At 34.4% G+C, this 21116-nt stretch overlaps 1 protein-coding gene across 3 annotated transcripts in view; it reads left to right on the forward strand.

The window, feature by feature from the left end:
- The first annotated feature begins 501 nt into the window (after positions 1 to 501).
- Chic1 (cysteine rich hydrophobic domain 1) overlaps positions 502 to 21116 on the forward strand; it is a 46319-nt gene continuing 25704 nt past the window's right edge. The window contains exons 1-3 of one of the 3 annotated variants that reach the window (XM_078033964.1): positions 502 to 1010; positions 8823 to 8877; positions 20622 to 20777. In XM_078033964.1, coding sequence (XP_077890090.1) covers positions 709 to 1010; positions 8823 to 8877; positions 20622 to 20777 — 513 coding nt within the window. In that variant the 5' untranslated portion in view covers positions 502 to 708. The remainder of the gene's footprint in view (positions 1011 to 8822; positions 8878 to 20621; positions 20778 to 21116) is intronic. The other 2 variants (XM_078033965.1, XM_021734664.3) reach the window with 2 other exon arrangements.

Raw genomic sequence — 21116 nt, forward strand, 5'->3', positions numbered from 1 at the left:
GAACAAAGGTATTGTGTCCAGCTACAACTAAAAATAACAAGAAAAAAATTACATTTCCCAAGTGTAATATGAGATCATCATACAGGGTTGTGGAGGATTAAATAAGATACACAGTTAGAGCTCTCTGACCAGTATTAAGTCTTCCACGAATGTTCCCTCTTTAGTAACATGTTAATAAAAATGTTCACCCTGCTTCTAAAGTTGTGGCAAAGTTCTAATGCAGATCTCTTACACTGTAATACTGAACAAACGTCAGATATTGATACACGTATACCCTGAGATATTCTGGGCAAAGTTCTAAGCTCACTATTATAGAATGTGCTTTCCTTCAATTGCCTCCACTGAGAATAATAAGACCCAGTATTAATTAACAGGATATAAAAATCAGAAGTACATCCCAGGAATACAACTAGCTGACACCCAAAGAGCAGCACCTGCCAACGGACCTCGAAAATTCCCTGCAGTTCACCTCTAAAGGCCCCCTCCCCTTGGAGCTGCGCAAGCGTACACTGATTTTGCACCTCTCTCCCTCATTCCCCCGCCTCCAACATCCCTGCCACAATCGATCTGCACAACACGCAGGCGCGTCTCCTCAAGTCCTATCCCCACCCCCGCCTCTTTCTCTTCAGTTCTTCCCCCTCCTCTTCCAGCACCTCCGCAGGTTCAAACTCTTCTTGGTGAGAGTGGCGGCGATCTCCAGGTCACGTGATGAGCATCCTGCTGCCCAACATGGCGGAGTTCGACACCATCTCGGAACTGGAGGAGGAGGAAGAAGAAGAACCCGCTACGTCGTCGTCGCCGCCGTCGTCTTTGTCGTCTGTTTCTGGGCCTGATGATGACGAAGAAGAGGAAGAGGAGGAGGAGGAGGAGGAAGAAGAGGAGGAGGAGGAAGAGGAGGAAGATGAGGAGGAGGAGGAGGTGCCGCCCCCGCCTCGGGTAGTGAGCGAGGAGCATCTGCGGAGATATGCCCCGGACCCTGTACTGGTGCGCGGCGCAGGCCACATCACTGTGTAAGCAAGAGGGGGCCATGAGGTTTGAAAAAAGGCTGGGATTTGGAGACAGAGAAATGAGAAGACGATCGAGGGGCCTGTGGAGTGGGGGGAGGGCTGACTGAGGCGTGCCTGGCCAAAAGGGAGAAACGAGGGTGAATAGGAATAAAGTAAGTAAGGAGAATGTGAGCGTGTGAAGAGTAAGCGTATGACTGGGAACTTAGGGGTTTGAAAGCCAGAGAGAGGTATTGGAGTAGGGGTGAGTTTCCTTTCGTGTAGGTATGGTGGCAAGTGAATATTTTCTAAACTGCAGGATGTACTAGAGGGTTCTTTGCTGCCAGGATCGGTGCCTAGTGGAAAAACGGTGACTGCTGTGACATGTGAGGAGAACTAGGTTTGGATTCTTTTTTAAAAATAATTAATTAATTAATTAATCTATCTATCTATCTATTTATTTATTTATTTATTGGTTGTTCAAAAGGTTTGGATTCTAAAAAACAGAAACGTGATGTTTTCTGAATAATGTAAACATCCATCCACCTGCATATCCATTCTTCCTGTCTAATCCTTATATGAATGAATACAGTCATTCTTCCCCTGTTTAGAGCACTATTCAGTCTGACGTTCCTTAAATATAGGCAGCTATGGAAATAGAGCAGGGGATTGAGTCTGGGGTATCTTGCAAGTGCGAGTGCTTCTTCCTGGCCCAGTGACCTTGGTCATTTGCTTCCCGTGTGTGGGCCTTGGTTTCTTAATATACAAAATGAGGATTTGGAGTAGGTTGTTTCTAAAACCTTTCAGCTACGTGATAGTTTAAAATATCTCCAGTGGATTTTTTTTGCCTTAATACTAAATATATTAATATTAAATGTATGTGGAAATTAATCCTCCAGAAGTTGAGGATGGTTTCTTAAAAATTTGCCAGTATGGCTTTTTAAAAATTGAAATCTTATATCATATTTCATAAAATAAAATGAGAAGGGACTTCATAACATTTTAGTTGCAAAGCAGAAAAATAAGAAAAATTGATAGCTCTCTGGGTTTTGAAGAGTACTTCCTCATATTTATTTGCTTGAATTGTAAATACTTAAAAATTTAAGTATTGTGTTAGTATTCATTCTCAATTCTGCTACATTTTATTGCTTTTTTAAGTAATTTTTTAGTTATAGTTGGACACAATCTTTTAATTAGTTAATTTATTTATTATTTTATTTATGTATTTTTATAAAACTAACCAGCTTTAATACCAGTGTAGGTCTCTCTTAAATACACGTTCCCCAGGACAGAGCCAGGGGCCTGCTCTTGGCAGGAAGAGTGGAAAGGAAACGTGAACAAAATGGAGTGGATTGGCAGGGCAGCCTGCCAGGGATGGAGCTGCTCATGGGGCAGGAAAGAAGACAGCAGCTTCCTCAGGTCCAGTTAATGCTAAGGCCTGGTGGGCTCTGCTGCTCTCTCAGCCCCAGAGCAGTTCCCAGGATGAGTTGTCCCTCTGGCTCTGGTAGAGCCTACACCTGGGCTTCTCTGATCTGGGAAGAGCCCTGTGGTCCAAAAGGACATCAATTTATTTATTTTTATGTGGTGCTGAGAATCAAACCCCGACATGTGCTAGGCAAACATTCTACTACTAAGCCACAATCCCAGCCCAGTGTGAGTGATATTGCATGTAAGTATACCTATCAGTTTTCTTTCTTTTTTTTTTTTTTTTTTTTGCTGATGCTGGGGATTGAACCCAGGGCTTTGCACATCCTAGGCAAACACTGTACAACCGAGCTATATTCCCAGGCCTCTATCGGTTTTCTTCTTGATATTTTTAGGAGAACTATTTGGATCCAATGTGTTGAAATACAGAAAAAAATACATCTCATGAGATTTTTTTTCCCTATTTATAGACATTACCACATTCTTTATATTTCTTAAAACATGGATGTTTACTCTTGATAGCACACTTGTATAGAAATTAGTAGGGGTTCTAGATTAACCAAATCCCAGGGATTCATAAAATCATTTCATTAAAACTAATCTAAGGACTGGGATTGTGGCTCAGTGCTCAGTGGTAGAGCACTCACCTAGCATGCATGAGACACTAGGTTTGATCCTCAGCACCACATAAATATAAAATAAAGGTATTGTGTCCACCTAAAACTAAAAAATAAATATTTTAAAAAACTAATCTAAAAAAGCTGAAGTTATTAGATATAGAATTGAAAAAGATGGCTGGGTGCAGTGGTACAGGACTGTAATCCCAGCGGCTCTGGCAGCTTGGGAGGCTGAGGCTGGAGGCTTGGGAGGCTGAGGCCAGAGGCTTGAGAGGCTGGTGGAATGCAAGTTCAAAGTCAGCCTCAGCAACTCAATGAGACCTTGACTCTAAATAAAATACAAAATAGGGCTGGGAATGTGTCTCAGTGGTTGAGCACCTCTGGGTTCAATCCTCAGTACCAAAGAAAAAAGGAAAAGAAAAAGATGGCCAAATTTGCCAAACAGCACATTTCTATAAAAACTTAGCACTGCAAATTTTTGATACTTCCCAAATCAGTAAATGGAATGCCTCGTCTGTCAGCTGTTTTTGAGGCATTACAGTGATGCATTGTTAATTTGCATTTATGTGTAGTGAATATTTCATAAGGTTTTAGGCTTTGAGAATGCTGAAGCTATCTGACTTGCCATTGTTACAGTGTAGAAAGACATGATTATTTCCATATGAAAGATAAGTGAGATCTAAATAGAATCTTTTAAAAATTTATATTATATGGCATAGTCTTTCCTTGATAAAGTAAATAGAATTCAGAGCATGTGCTTCAGACTTAATTCTAAGTTTTCTAGTGAAATCATGTTTCGTGTTGGCAGAATTTTATTATGCTTAAGCAACCTGGGCACAGGAACTTTAATTTGTGCAAGGTTTGAAAGGCTGACGTATAGCTGTTTTCAAAAAGATGAAAAGGGAGGGAAAAAGAGGGAAGAGCAACTAAAAGGACACATTCTTCTTTGCCTTAATCTCCTTTACTACAAATAATTGTTCCAAGAAATTAAAAATTGGGGCATTGAAAACACTTGACAGGGCTGGTGTTGTGGCTCAGAGGTAGAGCGCTCACCTATCATGCCTGAGGCACTAGGTTCTATCCTCAGCACCACATAAAAAATAAAATAAAGATATTGTGTCCATCTATAACTAAAAATTAAATATTAAAAAAAGAAAACACTTACAAAGAAAATGCAATAATTGAGAATCACCAGCTGGGTTGGCTTCAAACACATAACAGATTCTATATTTAATGAAGTCGATAAAATGGCAGCCTGAGCAGTTCCCAAGTGCCTGTTTGTCTGATACTAAAGAGCCTCACATCTTGGGCTAATATCTATCAATGATGAATAATAAGTGGATGAGATTGTCTAACCTCTGTGGACTCACAGTTCTTAATGGGTTGTTTATGAAACAGGTGAGGTATTTTATTCATCAGCAATCATTTCAGCATTTTGCTAGTGGCTAGTAAGTGAAATTCTTGGGCCTAAGGTTCTTTGAGTTAAATATTCTCTTTATGTGCTCAGTTTCTAAAGAGAAAAGTTAGAGAAAAATAATCCCTGGTAGGCAAAAACAGGATTGCTACTTTTAGCCAAAATTATAAGAGAGAAATAGCATAGTTTGCTTTTCTTCATACTTTTTTGATGTGGATATATAGTTAGTTCACATCCACAGATTGAACCAACTGCACATCAAAAATATCTGGAAAAAAAATCACATCATATTGAACACGTACAGGCATTTTTCTTGTCATTATTCTCTGAACAATACAATGTAACATTTACATGGAATTTATATTGTATTAGTTATTGTAAGTAATAATAGAGATTATATGAAGTATACAGAAGGGTATGCATATGTTATATGCAAATACTGTGTTGTTTTAATATAAAGGATTTGAACATCTAAGAAGTTTGATACCCAAGATGGGCCTGGAATCAATTCCTCATAGAATACTGACAGGGGCAACTTGTACATAGGTCACCAGGGAGTGATTTAGGAAGTAAAATAATACTTTCTTTACCATTTCTAATATACCTTTTTAGAAATAACAATTTTTATATTAGAGAAAAATCAGTAATGTTAATATAGCAAATATTTCTTAAGAACTTCAGCACTGGGGCTAAGTACTAGGAAGAATACAGAAAAAACAAAATACAGGTCTGGCTTTACAAACCTAACCAGAACATTTCCTTTTCAATATTTTATATGGGGCAGCAAAGAATTAAAGATAATATTTTAATTGCTGAATTGTGTAATACAGATCAGAAGTGATTATGAGTGTTCAGAGAAAGGGAATCCATATTAACTTGAGCATTCAAGGCATTATAGTGGAGTTGGAACTGAAGGCTGTGTACAATTTGAACTAAGGACAGGAAGCAAGAAAATCATGGGCAAAGACCAAGGCAGTGGCAATGGGAAGGAAAGAATCATTATGAGAATTTAAAGGAGCAAGTGACTGGATTTGGGGAATATTTACTTTAATAAAGGTGCAAAAAATAGGAGAGGGAGGGTGCAAAAAAATGATACCAAGGTCTAGGTTAAGGGAAGAGAGTAAAGTACAAAGAGGAAACAGTTTCCAAGAAAGGGTTACATCTAATTTTAGATATGTTTTACTTGACGTCATATATTCTTTTGTTACCAGGGATTGAACCCAGGGGTACTTAACCACTGAGTCACATCTCCAGCCTGACAATGTATTATTTTGTGGCAAGATATCCAAATGGAAAATTTCATTTTACAATTGAAGATGAAGGACTAGAGCATGTTGGAAAAATACCTGTTACTAGAGAAAATAGATTGGATGGCATTAGCATAGGTGAGATTGTCCAAGCTATCGGATGCTAATGAACTGCAGACTTGCCTTTGTGAAGCAAATGAGTTAAAGCTGAGAGTTGGTATAGAATGAAAAGAGTAGGAATGTTAAGAAGGAAATCATCAACAGTGTCACAGCTGCAAAGTCAAGAGAAAAATTTTCTACTTAGAGGAGGACATTAAATTTGGCAGTAAATAAGACAAGAAGAACTTATCTTTGCTGAATAAAAAATTATTTTCAGTAAAATGGCAGCATCAAAAAAATCAGGGGCTGGGGTTTTGACTTAGTGGTAAAGATCTTGCCTAGCATGTATGAGGGCACTGGGTTCTATCCTCAGCATTATAAATGAATAAATAAAAATAAAGGTTCATCCACAACATATATATGTGTGTATATATAATATATAAATAAAATAAAGGTTCATCCACAACATTTATATATATATATATACATATACATATATATAATAAGCTTAATAAATATTCCATCTATTAAGAAATATCAGATTTTAGCCTGGCACATGCCTATAATCCCAGCTGCTCTGGAGGCTAAGGCAGGAGGATTGCAAGTTCAAAGCCAGCCTCAGTAGCTAAGCAAGCCCCTAAGCAAATCAGTGAGACCCTGTCTCTAAATAAAATATAAAAATGGGCAGGGGATGTGGCTCTGTGGTTAAGTGCTCTGTCTCAAAAAAAAAAAAAGTGTGTGGAGGCTGGGGGAGGGACCACATGTAGCTTAGTAGTAAAGTGCCCTGGGTTCAATCCCTGGTACTGAAAAAAACTACTGGATTGCATTATAGTATTATCTATAATGGAAGCAGCAAAATAACCCATGGTTTCTGTTCTCAAGGAGCTTAATACAGAACAGAAAAGGCATAGGGATCAGCATATGAATTTTGTTTTCCCCCACTTATTTAGTATATACATGACTTTGAGCAAGTCATGTAATTAATGTATTTATTTTTTCTATTGTCAGCTTCCTTGCCCCCAAAATGGGGATAATAATACTTATCTTGAGAGCTTTTAAAGTTTTGTAGTAATATACTTAGCATGGTAAGTACATAGTTATTGGTAACTTTTACTACCTTCCTCATGGAGTTCTCAATGTTTTTGTTTACAACCTATCATCCTCTAGTGTAAAATTGTAATCACTATGATATGGTGTGACATTGAGGAAATAACTATGTTGTCCCTACTGAAATCAACAAATAGGTGAGAAAAGCTAATAAAATTCATTTTGACTTCTTTAAAAATATTTTTATTAGTGTATTATAGTTATACATAATAATAGGATTCATTTTCACATTCATATATACAAGGAATATAATTTGCTCCATTATAATCCCCAGTATTTCCACTTTCCCTCCTTTCCTCACTTCCCCTGCCCTCCTTCCTGTACTATAGTGGTTTTCCTTGTATTTCTTGTCTTTTTAATTGATGCTTTATAGATTTGCATAAAAAAGTGAATTCAGTGTGGTCTATTCATATATGTATATAGCATAATTTGGTCAATTTCATTCCACAGTTCCTCATTTTCCCATCCCTCCTCCTCCCCTCTCAGTCTCCCTCTACTCCACTGATCCTTCTTCTTTTATCATGGGATCCTTCCCCTTTTATTTCCTTATTTCTCTCTAGCTTCTGCAAAGGAGAGAAGACATTTGATCTTTGACTTTCTGAGATTATTTCATTTAGCATGATACTTTCCAGTTCCATCCATTTACTGGTAAATGCTGTAAGTTTGTTGTTCTTTACAACCAAATAAAACTCCGTTGGTTTATATCCCACATTTTCTTTATCCATTCATCTGTTGATGGGCTGGTTCTATAAAATGGCTATTGTGAATTTCACTGCTATAAACAGTGGTGTTCCTGCTTTACTATAGTATGCTTAGTTCAGTTTCTTCGAATAAATGCCAAGGAGTGGGATTTCTGGGTCATATGGTGGTTCCATTCCTAGTCTTTTGAAGAATTTCCATAGTGTTTTCCAAAATGGTTGTGGTACTTTGCAGTACTACTAACAATGTATGAATGTACCTCTTCCCCCACATCTTTGCTAGTATTTATTATTATTTTTATTCTTGATGATTGCCATTATAACTGGAGTGAATCTCAGTGTTGTTTTGATTTGCATTTCCCTGGTTGCTAGGGATGTTGGACATTTTTTCATATATTGTCCGTTGTATTTCTTCTTTGGAGAAATGTCTGTTTAGTTCTTTTGCCCATTTATTGGCTGTGTGAGTGTGTGTGTGTGTGTGTGTGTGTGTGTGTGTTAAGTTTTGACTTCTTACTACATATTTTAGTGAGCATAATTGAAGAGAAAGCCTTAGAGGGTGAAATCTGTTTTCTTAAAATTCATTGAATACATGAAAGCCACTCATAAGGATCAATCCTTGAGTATATTAAAAGTAACTGTTCACAAGTTATTAAGTCATATAGTTCCAAAGGCTACAATAATGGTAAAGAGGGGTATTTTTATTATGACATTTGCTCTTTTTTAAAATATTTTTTTAGTTGTTGATAGACCTTTTTTTTATTTACTTATTTATATGTGATGCAGAGAATAGAACTCAGTGCCTCACACATGCCAGGCAAGTGTGCTACTGCTGAACCCCAGCCCAACATTTGCTCTTATAAAAGTTCTTTTACTATTAATTTGGATTAAAAGTCAGAGATTTACTTTCTATAACTATCATATTTTTCCTCCACTGGGCTGGGAGTGTAGTGCACTGGTCTTAGTATGCATGAGGCTCTGGCTTTGATCCCCCAGTACCAGAAAAAAAATCCAGGACAATTTTGTTTTTTAATTTAATGTTTTTTAAGACTCTGTATCTATTTCTTAAATTAAGTTTCTTTTAAACTGGTACAAAAACATAAAAATGCATATATTCAAGAGACATTTTAAAATCAGAAAACCAAAAGAAAAATAAACAGGCTTGTAACTTTTTTTAAAGAAAGGAAAAAGGTTCAATATGCTGGATAGAATATATTTTGTTCTTTGTTTTTAAGGTTTGGCTTGAGCAACAAGTTTGATACTGAATTTCCTTCAGTTCTAACAGGGAAGGTAAGTGAAATTTTGCTTTGAATTTTCCAATTCTAACTCATCGTTTTATGGCTTATTCAGTGTTATGACGAATTCTTTGACTCATTGGTAATTAAATCAAATACCAGGAAGCCTCCGAACTTGGAACCTGTGTTGGAGGTGACTAAAAGCTGTCTCCATGACTACCAGCCTCTGACCAGTTATTTCATCTGTTGTTCATTAATGCTGGTTATTATTTGTGTTCAGTTTTTTAACTTTTGCAATTTTTCCAGCATAGGTAGCTATAATTGTATTCATTTAGGTCATTGATTTCCAATGTTTTATTAACAACATTATTTTTAATTGTATCACCATTTTTAAAGTGCCATGTGGTATGATTTGTTCTATATGTAAAGTATCAAATTTTTGGTTAGATATTGTTTTATCTTTCAAATAGTTTGAGTTTCTAAAATTGGACTCACTGTAAGAAATTATTACCTGTTTCCTTTATATTCATTAGAATAGTATTGCATTGAGGCTTAATTTGAAGACTTCTAGGATTGAAAACCTAGAGACTTAATGTACAGCATGATGACTACAAATAATAATATTGTATACTGGAAATTTGTTAAGTGAATAGATTTCAGGCACAAAAGATAACTAAGAAAATAGATGTTTATTTACTTGACAGATAATCATTTTACTATGTATATGTATATCAAAACATGTTATATACCTTAAATATATGCAATATTAAAAAGAAACTAGTTTTAGAAAATCCTAGTAACACTAATGCTAACTTTCTAGACCCAAAGAAGAAGACTGCCTAAAACTCAAAAAGTTATATTAAACCCATTTGATATTTGAGGAAACACAGAATAAAGAAAAGCAATTATATTACAAAGTATTCAGTACTTTCTAATAACTGAAATGATGATTTGGGGTTAAAAGAAGTTAACATATTTTGGAGCCTGGAATTTAATTTTATTCTGCTTAATTTTAGGGTTTGTTATTTGTCAGTATAGATTTTGGTCATATTTTAAAATCATTCTCTAAAGGGCTTCTATGTTATTTTAGTGTTAATTTTTCTTATATTTTTAGCAGGAGAAGCAAGGTATAAATCAGTGTGTATAGTATATATAGGAAGTGAGAGAAATAAGCACATAAATAATTGTATTTTGCATAAAGAAATTCCAGAAAGATATACATGAAACAATATGAACTATTACCTTTAATGAGAAAAGAAAAATGAGATGGATGGAAGTAAGGGTGAGAATGAGGCTATTTTCTGAACATCTTTTAGCATTGTTTTTCATTTTTTATTCTAATTTGTTATATATGACAACAGAGTGCATTATAATTCTTATTACACATGTACAGCACAATTTTTCATATGGTTTTCATTTTTTAATTATGCGGCTATTACCTTTTGAAATTTAATTTACTTTTAATTTGTTCTCTCTTCTTCTAAATTCTTCCCTAAAATAATCTCCTTGTACTAATATTAGCTCTTTTTTGTCATGATGTGTTTTTCAGCTGTTTACTCTTCATTTTTAAAGGCCTAATTCCAATCTTCCCCTGCTCTCCCCCAGCCACCTTGTGATTGGGAGAAGAGAAAAAGATTCCAAAATAATTTCCTTTTTCAAGATGTATCTCAGAAATCATAAGACATTTCAGCTTAATTTATTTAACCCTGAAAGGTAATTCATACTTTATTTGGCTCACAGAGTATACAAGCTTTGTAGTCAGGCCTTGGTTGCAACCCATGTTCTCTTACTTCCTGGCTGTGGGCTTTGGGCAAGCCACTTCTGAGCCACACTTCTTAGGTGAAAAATAGAGATGATGCTGATAGTTACCTCACTTTTTTGTGTTGGATTAAATGAGCATGCATATATGCAATTCCTAGTATATTCTCAGGTACATATTAACTCCCCAGTGTTAGTCTGGGTTACTGTTAACTATTCTCAGTGTATTCCAGTTTCACCTTGATTGTTTTTTTAGGTTACTCACTTTCTTTCTATTTCTAACTGCCTTTACCACTTTTTCTTCATCTGAGTAATAATTTATTCTTTGGTTCCACTACTAATTTGGGTATTGATTGTTGGCCCTTTTTATATCTCCTGAAGTATAATATTAGATCCTTCCCTATAATAATAAGCATAATACCAGGCTAAGTTAACATTTGAAAATACATTGCCATTTAACTTTTTAAAACACAAAAGAAACCCCTTTGGAGTGAGATTTTGGCCTTAATTTCTTCTGTGTTCTACCTTCTTATCTTTATCATTTAGAATAATTTACAAATTGAAGCAACAGATTAGATTTAGATTTTTTATACAGATTAATCATAAATGTTTCCTCCAAATGAATAAAACAGTCATGAAAGTATCTCTTGAATTCTATATGGTAGAAACATGATAAATTCAGTATTAAAGAGAATGAATTAAAACATTTGCAATGGAAGACATTCTCTACATTTCTCTTGATGTTTCTGCATGTGTTGTCTTTAGCAGTTTCATCCAGCTTTAGTATTGGCTTAGTATTTATTTTTAGAGAGAGAGAGATAGAGAATTTTTTAATATTTATTTTTTAGTTTTCTACGGACACAGCATCTTGGTTTGTATGTGGTGCTGAGGATCAAACCTGGGCTGCACGCATGCCAGGCGAGCGCGCTACTGCTTGAGCCACATCCCCAGCCCTTGGCTTAGTATTTTAAGTTTGAATTACAAGTCCAAGAAATTCTAACAAATGAAAAACCTAAAACTGTCAATGAGTTCATTTCCCAGTGTTAGAATTCTGTTTTGTAAATTGTTTTTTTAATATTTATTATTTTTTAGTTGTAGTTGGACACAATATCTTTATTTTATTTTTATGTGGTGCTGAGCATCAAACCCAGAGCCTCACACAGGCTAGGCGATCGCTCTACCGCTGAACCACAATCCTAGCCCCAATTGGTCATTTTTTTTGTGTGCTCCAGGAATCATTAGAATATCTTTTCACACCTCAACAAAAAATTCCACACATCAGAAAGATAGTATAATTGTTTTAAATTAGAGGAATAAGAATGGTGAGCTACTTTTGGTATATTCACAGAGCCTAAATGATCAGGGTAGGAGCTGTTCTTAAAGCCATCCCTTCTTTTCAGGTGGCCATTTTGTAGCACACATCATAATAAATTGTTAAAATATTTAAAAGTGAATAAATACAATAGCTCAAATAGAAAAAGTACTCTTTATGAAATCAGTCTTCCAACATATATGAGATTGTAAATAGCTTTTGTACCTGCCTGAGGTATTCAAAATTGCAGAGTGAATTCTGAAAACCTGAAAGGCCATTTTGTCAGAATTCATTTTTTGCTTCTTGTGTGTTAAGAAAATGCAAAGAAAAAGGTAATATTTTATATTAAGTGCAGAAAAGATTGTTTTCCATGTTTCACTAAAGACCTTCTATCATAATAATTATCAAGCAAAGTATATGCACACAGATTCTGGTAACCAGAAAAAGAAAGAACTCAGAACTTCAGAAAAGAAATCAAAGGGGCTGCGGTGGCCATTTTGTAGCACACATCATAATGATATGTGGATTTTATTCAGGTTTGCATTATTTATAGTGTGCAAATTTTCTCATGTATTGGATAAAGCACTTGCCTAGCATGTGTGAGGCTCTGGGTTCGATTCTCAGCACCACATATCAATAAATTCTGAAAACCTGAAAGGCCATTTTGTCAGAATTCATTTTGTGCTTCTTGTGTGTTAAGAAAATGCAAAGAAAAAGGTAATATTTTATATTAAGTGCAGAAAAGATTGTTTTCCATGTTTCACTAAAGACCTTCTATCATAATAATTATCAAGCAAAGTATATGCACACAGATTCTGGTAACCAGAAAAAGAAAGAACTCAGAACTTCAGAAAAGAAATCAAAGGGGCTGCGGTGGCCATTTTGTAGCACACGTCATAATGATATGTGGATTTTATTCAGGTATGCATTATTTATAGTGTGCAAATTTTCTCATGTATTGGATAAAGCACTTGCCTAGCATGTGTGAGGCACTGGGTTCGATTCTCAGCACCACATATCAATAAATTCTGAAAACCTGAAAGGCCATTTTGTCAGAATTCATTTTGTGCTTCTTGTGTGTTAAGAAAATGCAAAGAAAAAGGTAATATTTTATATTAAGTGCAGAAAAGATTGTTTTCCATGTTTCACTAAAGACCTTCTATCATAATAATTATCAAGCAAAGTATATGCACACAGATTCTGGTAACCAGAAAAAGAAAGAACTCAGAACTTCAGAAAAGAAATCAAAGGGGCTGCAGTGGCCATTTTGTAGCACACGTCATAATGATATGTGGATTTTATTCAGGTATGCATTATTTATAGTGTGCAAATTTTCTCATGTATTTGGATAAAGCACTTGCCTAGCATGTGTGAGGCACTGGGTTCGATTCTCAGCACCACATATCAATAAATTCTGAAAACCTGAAAGGCCATTTTGTCAGAATTCATTTTGTGCTTCTTGTGTGTTAAGAAAATGCAAAGAAAAAGGTAATATTTTATATTAAGTGCAGAAAAGATTGTTTTCCATGTTTCACTAAAGACCTTCTATCATAATAATTATCAAGCAAAGTATATGCACACAGATTCTGGTAACCAGAAAAAGAAAGAACTCAGAACTTCAGAAAAGAAATCAAAGGGGCTGCGGTGGCCATTTTGTAGCACACATCATAATGATATGTGGATTTTATTCAGGTATGCATTATTTATAGTGTGCAAATTTTCTCATGTATTGGATAAAGCACTTGCCTAGCATGTGTGAGGCACTGGGTTCGATTCTCAGCACCACATATCAATAAATTCTGAAAACCTGAAAGGCCATTTTGTCAGAATTCATTTTTGCTTCTTGTGTGTTAAGAAAATGCAAAGAAAAAGGAAATATTTTATATTAAGTGCAGAAAAGATTGTTTTCCATGTTTCACTAAAGACCTTCTATCATAATAATTATCAAGCAAAGTATATGCACACAGATTCTGGTAACCAGAAAAAGAAAGAACTCAGAACTTCAGAAAAGAAATCAAAGGGGCTGCGGTGGCCATTTTGTAGCACACGTCATAATGATATGTGGATTTTATTCAGGTATGCATTATTTATAGTGTGCAAATTTTCTCATGTATTGGATAAAGCACTTGCCTAGCATGTGTGAGGCTCTGGGTTCGATTCTCAGCACCACATATCAATAAATTCTGAAAACCTGAAAGGCCATTTTGTCAGAATTCATTTTGTGCTTCTTGTGTGTTAAGAAAATGCAAAGAAAAAGGTAATATTTTATATTAAGTGCAGAAAAGATTGTTTTCCATGTTTCACTAAAGACCTTCTATCATAATAATTATCAAGCAAAGTATATGCACACAGATTCTGGTAACCAGAAAAAGAAAGAACTCAGAACTTCAGAAAAGAAATCAAAGGGGCTGCGGTGGCCATTTTGTAGCACACATCATAATGATATGTGGATTTTATTCAGGTATGCATTATTTATAGTGTGCAAATTTTCTCATGTATTGGATAAAGCACTTGCCTAGCATGTGTGAGGCTCTGGGTTCGATTCTCAGCACCACATATCAATAAATTCTGAAAACCTGAAAGGCCATTTTGTCAGAATTCATTTTGTGCTTCTTGTGTGTTAAGAAAATGCAAAGAAAAAGGTAATATTTTATATTAAGTGCAGAAAAGATTGTTTTCCATGTTTCACTAAAGACCTTCTATCATAATAATTATCAAGCAAAGTATATGCACACAGATTCTGGTAACCAGAAAAAGAAAGAACTCAGAACTTCAGAAAAGAAATCAAAGGGGCTGCGGTGGCCATTTTGTAGCACACGTCATAATGATATGTGGATTTTATTCAGGTATGCATTATTTATAGTGTGCAAATTTTCTCATGTATTGGATAAAGCACTTGCCTAGCATGTGTGAGGCACTGGGTTCGATTCTCAGCACCACATATCAATAAATTCTGAAAACCTGAAAGGCCATTTTGTCAGAATTCATTTTGTGCTTCTTGTGTGTTAAGAAAATGCAAAGAAAAAGGTAATATTTTATATTAAGTGCAGAAAAGATTGTTTTCCATGTTTCACTAAAGATCTTCTATCATAATAATTATCAAGCAAAGTATATGCACACAGATTCTGGTAACCAGAAAAAGAAAGAACTCAGAACTTCAGAAAAGAAATCAAAGGGGCTGCGGTGGCCATTTTGTAGCACACATCATACTGATATGTGGATTTTATTCAGGTATGCATTATTTATAGTGTGCAAATTTTCTCATGTATTTGGATAAAGCACTTGCCTAGCATGTGTGAGGCACTGGGTTCGATTCTCAGCACCACATATCAATAAATTCTGAAAACCTGAAAGGCCATTTTGTCAGAATTCATTTTGTGCTTCTTGTGTGTTAAGAAAATGCAAAGAAAAAGGTAATATTTTATATTAAGTGCAGAAAAGATTGTTTTCCATGTTTCACTAAAGACCTTCTATCATAATAATTATCAAGCAAAGTATATGCACACAGATTCTGGTAACCAGAAAAAGAAAGAACTCAGAACTTCAGAAAAGAAATCAAAGGGGCTGCGGTGGCCATTTTGTAGCACACATCATAATGATATGTGGATTTTATTCAGGTATGCATTATTTATAGTGTGCAAATTTTCTCATGTATTGGATAAAGCACTTGCCTAGCATGTGTGAGGCACTGGGTTCGATTCTCAGCACCACATATCAATAAATTCTGAAAACCTGAAAGGCCATTTTGTCAGAATTCATTTTGTGCTTCTTGTGTGTTAAGAAAATGCAAAGAAAAAGGTAATATTTTATATTAAGTGCAGAAAAGATTGTTTTCCATGTTTCACTAAAGACCTTCTATCATAATAATTATCAAGCAAAGTATATGCACACAGATTCTGGTAACCAGAAAAAGAAAGAACTCAGAACTTCAGAAAAGAAATCAAAGGGGCTGCGGTGGCCATTTTGTAGCACACGTCATAATGATATGTGGATTTTATTCAAGTATGCATTATTTATAGTGTGCAAATTTTCTCATAAAGCACTTGCCTAGCATGTGTGAGGCACTGGGTTCGATTCTCAGCACCACATATCAATAAATTAAAAAATAAAAGACCATTGACATCTAAAAAAATATTTTAAAATAAAAGAGAAAAGAAAAGAATTAAAGCTTCCGCCTCTCAGCTTGAAAGAATTAAATGATATTATGGGAAGATTAGTGTGCAGTGTTAGGAATCTTAAGCCATAAAAATTTACCTTTACTATTGTGATCCAATATGAAAAAGTGATTGATAGGGTTGTGTTCCTTACAACTGAAGGAGGCAAATCAATCCTGCTGGGGTTTGCTTAGATTTTCTTTTGTTTGCACAGTCTCCTGCATCCTGTTATAAAATATTAAGACCCTTTTTCCTACCTTTATGATGTAGTTTTTCTTTTTTTCTTTCCAAGAGAGTCAAAAGGAATGAAATGTTTCTTTACAGCCTACCATTCAGCTAGAAATTAAGGGGCTTCCAGCTAACCTTCATTACTAGAGATACTCAGTTACATGGAAGTAAATGAGTAAGATGTTATTAACTCTGATTCTACACAGTTAACTAAACATGTCTTTCACATTGTTTAAAATTGAGAGTTAACCAGTTCTCATTTCCTATGCCTTTATCTCTATTTTATGACTTTTACTGTTATTCAATACAGTTTTTTTCAAAGACAGTCTTGGCCTCCTTTTAAAGTCAAAATGAAGATCTTAGTTTATTGTTTTAAAATCTAGTAAAAGTTTTACTTCTTTATATTTGACCACTTCAAAAATTTGAATTCTCAATTTTATTGACTTGAATATTTTAATGTTTAATTTGTCTGTGGTAAGAGTATAAACTGAAACTATTTGTTAAAAGTAGAAAGTGTTAGTGGGGATGAAGGAAAATTGCCACATTTTAGAAATGTTTTTGTTTTCACTTCCTGAAACATGTAATAAAACATGTTTTATTAAGAAATCATATGCCTTGGCATATAATTTATTTCATTTACCATGTTTTTTTTAAAATCCAGATTTTCTTTTCCCTTTTTGTTTTTTAGCTTTAATATCCCTCAGACTTTTAACACCCTTCTTCCCTAGTGTCGACATAGAGTTTTCTAAAGCTCCATAGCTCAGTTCTTTGGACTGACTCATTTCTGCATTTAACTTTTACTTGGCTACTTTTTTTACCCTTTACTTTTTAAAAAAATATTTACTTTTTTAGTTTTAGGTGGACACAATATCTTTATTTTATATTTATGTGGTACTGAGGATTGAACCCAGTGCCTCATGCATATTGGGTGAACACTCTACCACTGAGCCACAACCCCACCTCCCACCCTTTACTTTTAATATTTGTGAAGTGTACTTGTATTTACTTTAAAATAAAAATTTAGATTCTAAGCTTTTAAATTTGTTAATGGGCAGAGTAATAATTTTATGATTTGTATGAGTTTATATCATAATTTGCCATATTTAAAATGTATTATTGATTCAGAATGCAGAATTTAAAGAGATTTGGTAGTGATATTATGCTACAGATTGAAGCTAAATGTGTATTTTTCTTTATTTTAACTTTTACTTGGTTACTCAGTAATTCCCTAGGAAAAAAGAAAGTTGAATATCTCTCTTTTGGAGAGGTAAATCTTTTTTAAAAAAATATTCTTTTAGGGACTCTGGTTCAGCAGTAGAGCACTTGCCTCACAAGTGTGAGGCACTGGGTCCGATCCTCAGCACTACATAAAAGTAAATAAACAAAATAAGGTATGCTGTCCATCTACAACTTAAAAAATTTTAAAAATAAATAAATACAATAAAATATCTTTTAGTTATACATGGACACAATATCTTTATTTTGTGTATTTTTATATGGTGCTGATGATTGAACCCAGTGCCTCACATGTACAAGGCAAGCACTCTGCCACTGATCCACAATCCCAGACCCTGGAGAGGTAAATCTTAAGGTAGTAATTTGATACCTTGTTTTTAAAAAGGGCATGGGGGTCTGCTGAGGTTCTGAGGTTGTAGCTCAGTGGCAGAACACTGGCCTCCCAAGTGGAAGGTACTGGGTTTGATCCTCAGCAACACATAAAAAATAAAATAAAGGTATTATGTCTGTCTACAACTAAAAAAAAAAAATTTTTTTAAAAAGAACACCAAGAGGCTGGGGATCTTGCTTCGTGGTAGAGTGCAAGTTTTAGCACACATAAGGCTCTGGATTCAATATCCCACACCAAAAGAGAGAGACAGAAAGAAAAAGATCATCTTCTCTGAAGACTTGAAGAGCTGAAGAGCACTGAATCTACATCCAAAATGTAGCAGTTATCTTTTTTATAACATATTATGAAATAATATATAATGTAATATGATAATATCCTTTTAATAATATCTAGGAAAACTGTGGACTATAAGTAATTACCTGATTAAACTGTCTGCTTTCAGGTGAGATTCCTTGCAAAAGACAGCTTTTCTTTTTATCAAATCTACTCAGAGATATGATTTACAAATTTCTTTGTCAGAGTATTTCATTCAGGAAGTTTTAAGATGTAATTTCCATTCCCAGTGAGTATATAAAATAAAGATTATTATTCCGGTTTATAAATGAAAAATTAAGACTGAGAAAAACTAAATAATTTTGCCTGGGATTTTTCATAGCTAATAAGAACTAGATTCAGATCTCTCGATTTATTGTCTAATGTGCATAAATTATGAGTGTTTTCTATTTTCAATTATAAGGCATGATTCTCTGAATCTTATTTTCATTTTTACCCCTGAAATTTTGGCACTTAATTGGAATTATTTTTTTACACGGTGATTGCCATTATGTCATGTTATTGACAGTTTAGTTGGAAAATGAAACTAGTTTACTTTTGTCATATAGGAAAAATTTTGAGCCTTATGGCTTGATAACTGTTGATTGTTAGGAAGAAAATCAGACTCATGTGCTAAGCAATTAACCTTATTGGATGATATGAACAATTCTAAGAAAGCTTATATGCTTAATGTTTTAATCATAATAGTCATGAATTCTTTGGTCATGTATTTATTTCTTTAGCATCTGCTAATAGATATGTTTTGTATGTTGATTCTAAGAAACCTGTTAAAAGATAAAATGTAATAATTTGTAAAAATTTTAATACAACTTTGTATTTGGGAAAGTAGAGCTCTATAGTTTTGGCACCTAATGTACTAAGGAGTTTACATTTTAGAATACCTACTTTTCCTGCCAATTTCATAATTTTTGCTTTCATACTCTGATGCTGAAATATTTTCCCATAAATTTTGCCGTCTGTTAGCTTTCTAAATTAAGAGTAATCAGTGTGTGGTCCAAAAATGTGATTTTACTGAGAACAACCTGTACACCTTTGAATTGTATAACCTTCAAGCAGAATTTTTGGTATCAATCTGATTGCTGGTCATGTTCATGCCTTTGAACTGACTTTGTCGTTTTCAGAGAGGCACAAGCAGCCCTTCCAGGAATTGGAGGTAGTAACTAGAAATATTAAATTTGTGTATTTAAAGACCTTTCAACTTTCAAAATTTAGAGCACTTATGAGTCCATTTTATGCTGAATATCAGCAGACTGTTTTGAATGTAATTACTAAGTTATTATCTTTTGTTAGTGTAAAGTTTCCCTGTAAACATTGGCAAGTCTTAAAATTGTTATGTTGCAACTTTGCCAGGGAGGAAAGGTTGAAGAGTTACCATTTTAGAATTAATCCAGTAGTATTACCAAGTTCTAACTTGAATTCTGTATCCTCTGGTAGTATTTGTTTTATTATTATTATTATTATTATTGTCTTATGCTTCCAGTCTGAATTCAGAATACCTGAAGACTATAAACAATATTGCCTTAATAATGAGAATATTTGGTTGAAGAGTTACCATTTTAGAATTAATCCAGTAGTATTACCAAGTTCTAACTTGAATTCTGTATCCTCTGGTAGTATTTGTTTTATTATTATTATTATTATTATTGTCTTATGCTTCCAGTCTGAATTCAGAATACCTGAAGACTATAAACAATATTGCCTTAATAATGAGAATATTTGGTTGAAGAGTTACCATTTTAGAATTAATCCAGTAGTATTGCCAAGTTCTAACTTGAATTCTGTTTCTTCTGGTAGTATTTGTTTTATTATTATTATTATTATTGTCTTATGCTTCCAGTCTGAATTCAGAGTACCTGAAGACTATAAACAATATTGCCTTAATAATGAGAATATTTGGTAACAAAACTGGTTGGTGGGTATCTTTTACCATCAGTTTTGCTACTATCATTTTATTATTATTTTTTATTTATTTTTTTTAAAGAGGGAGAGAGAGAGAGAATTTTAATATTTATTTTTCAATTTTTGATGGACACAACATCATTGTTTGTATGTGGTGCTGAGGATCGAACCCGGGCCGCATGCATGCCAGGCAAGTGCACGACCGCTTGAGCCACATCCCCAGCCCGCTACTGTCATTTTATTTGTTGGTCATTTCAAAAGATTTTTTCAAACATCAGGTTAAGATCTGGGAACATAAAATTATATTGTTTTACATTCCGATGTCACCCAAGACCATGTGATACATATTTATGGGAAGAGATGGGAAGAAAGTATATTTATACATTATTAATTCCTTAAAATATTTGTAATAAGACATTTTCCTTATGTTTAGAGACAAGTAGTGGGAAGTTGCCCACAAATTGTTAAAGATCGTGCCCTTGTTGTAGGTGGCCCCAGAAGAATTTAAGACCAGCATTGGCCGTGTGAATTCATGTTTGAAAAAGGCTCTCCCAGTCAATGTGAAGTGGCTGCTCTGTGGATGTCTCTGCTGCTGTTGCACACTGGGTTGCAGCCTGTGGCCTGTTATTTGTCTCAACAAAAGAGTGAGTATAACCATTCTATTGTATAATAATAGTAAAAATTAACGTTTATTGCACACTTGCTATGGGTCAAGAATTGTTTCCATGTACTTTACTTAATTTTATTTAATTTCCATAACAATGGTATCATTTTATTTAAAAAAAATTTAAGGTATGCAGCACAGTAATTGCCATGTTTTTTTTTAATTGTTTTTTTGTTTTTGTGGTGTGGGTATTGAATCCAAGGCCTTGTGCATGCATTTGAGGCAAGTACCCTACCAACTGAGCTATTTCCCCAACTCCAATGGTATCATTTTAGAGATAAAGAAACTCTAAAATGAGTTATTTATCCAACCTTTATCA

Source organism: Ictidomys tridecemlineatus, chromosome X, assembly GCF_052094955.1.
Source record: "Ictidomys tridecemlineatus isolate mIctTri1 chromosome X, mIctTri1.hap1, whole genome shotgun sequence".
Classification (NCBI taxonomy): Eukaryota; Metazoa; Chordata; class Mammalia; order Rodentia; family Sciuridae; genus Ictidomys; species Ictidomys tridecemlineatus.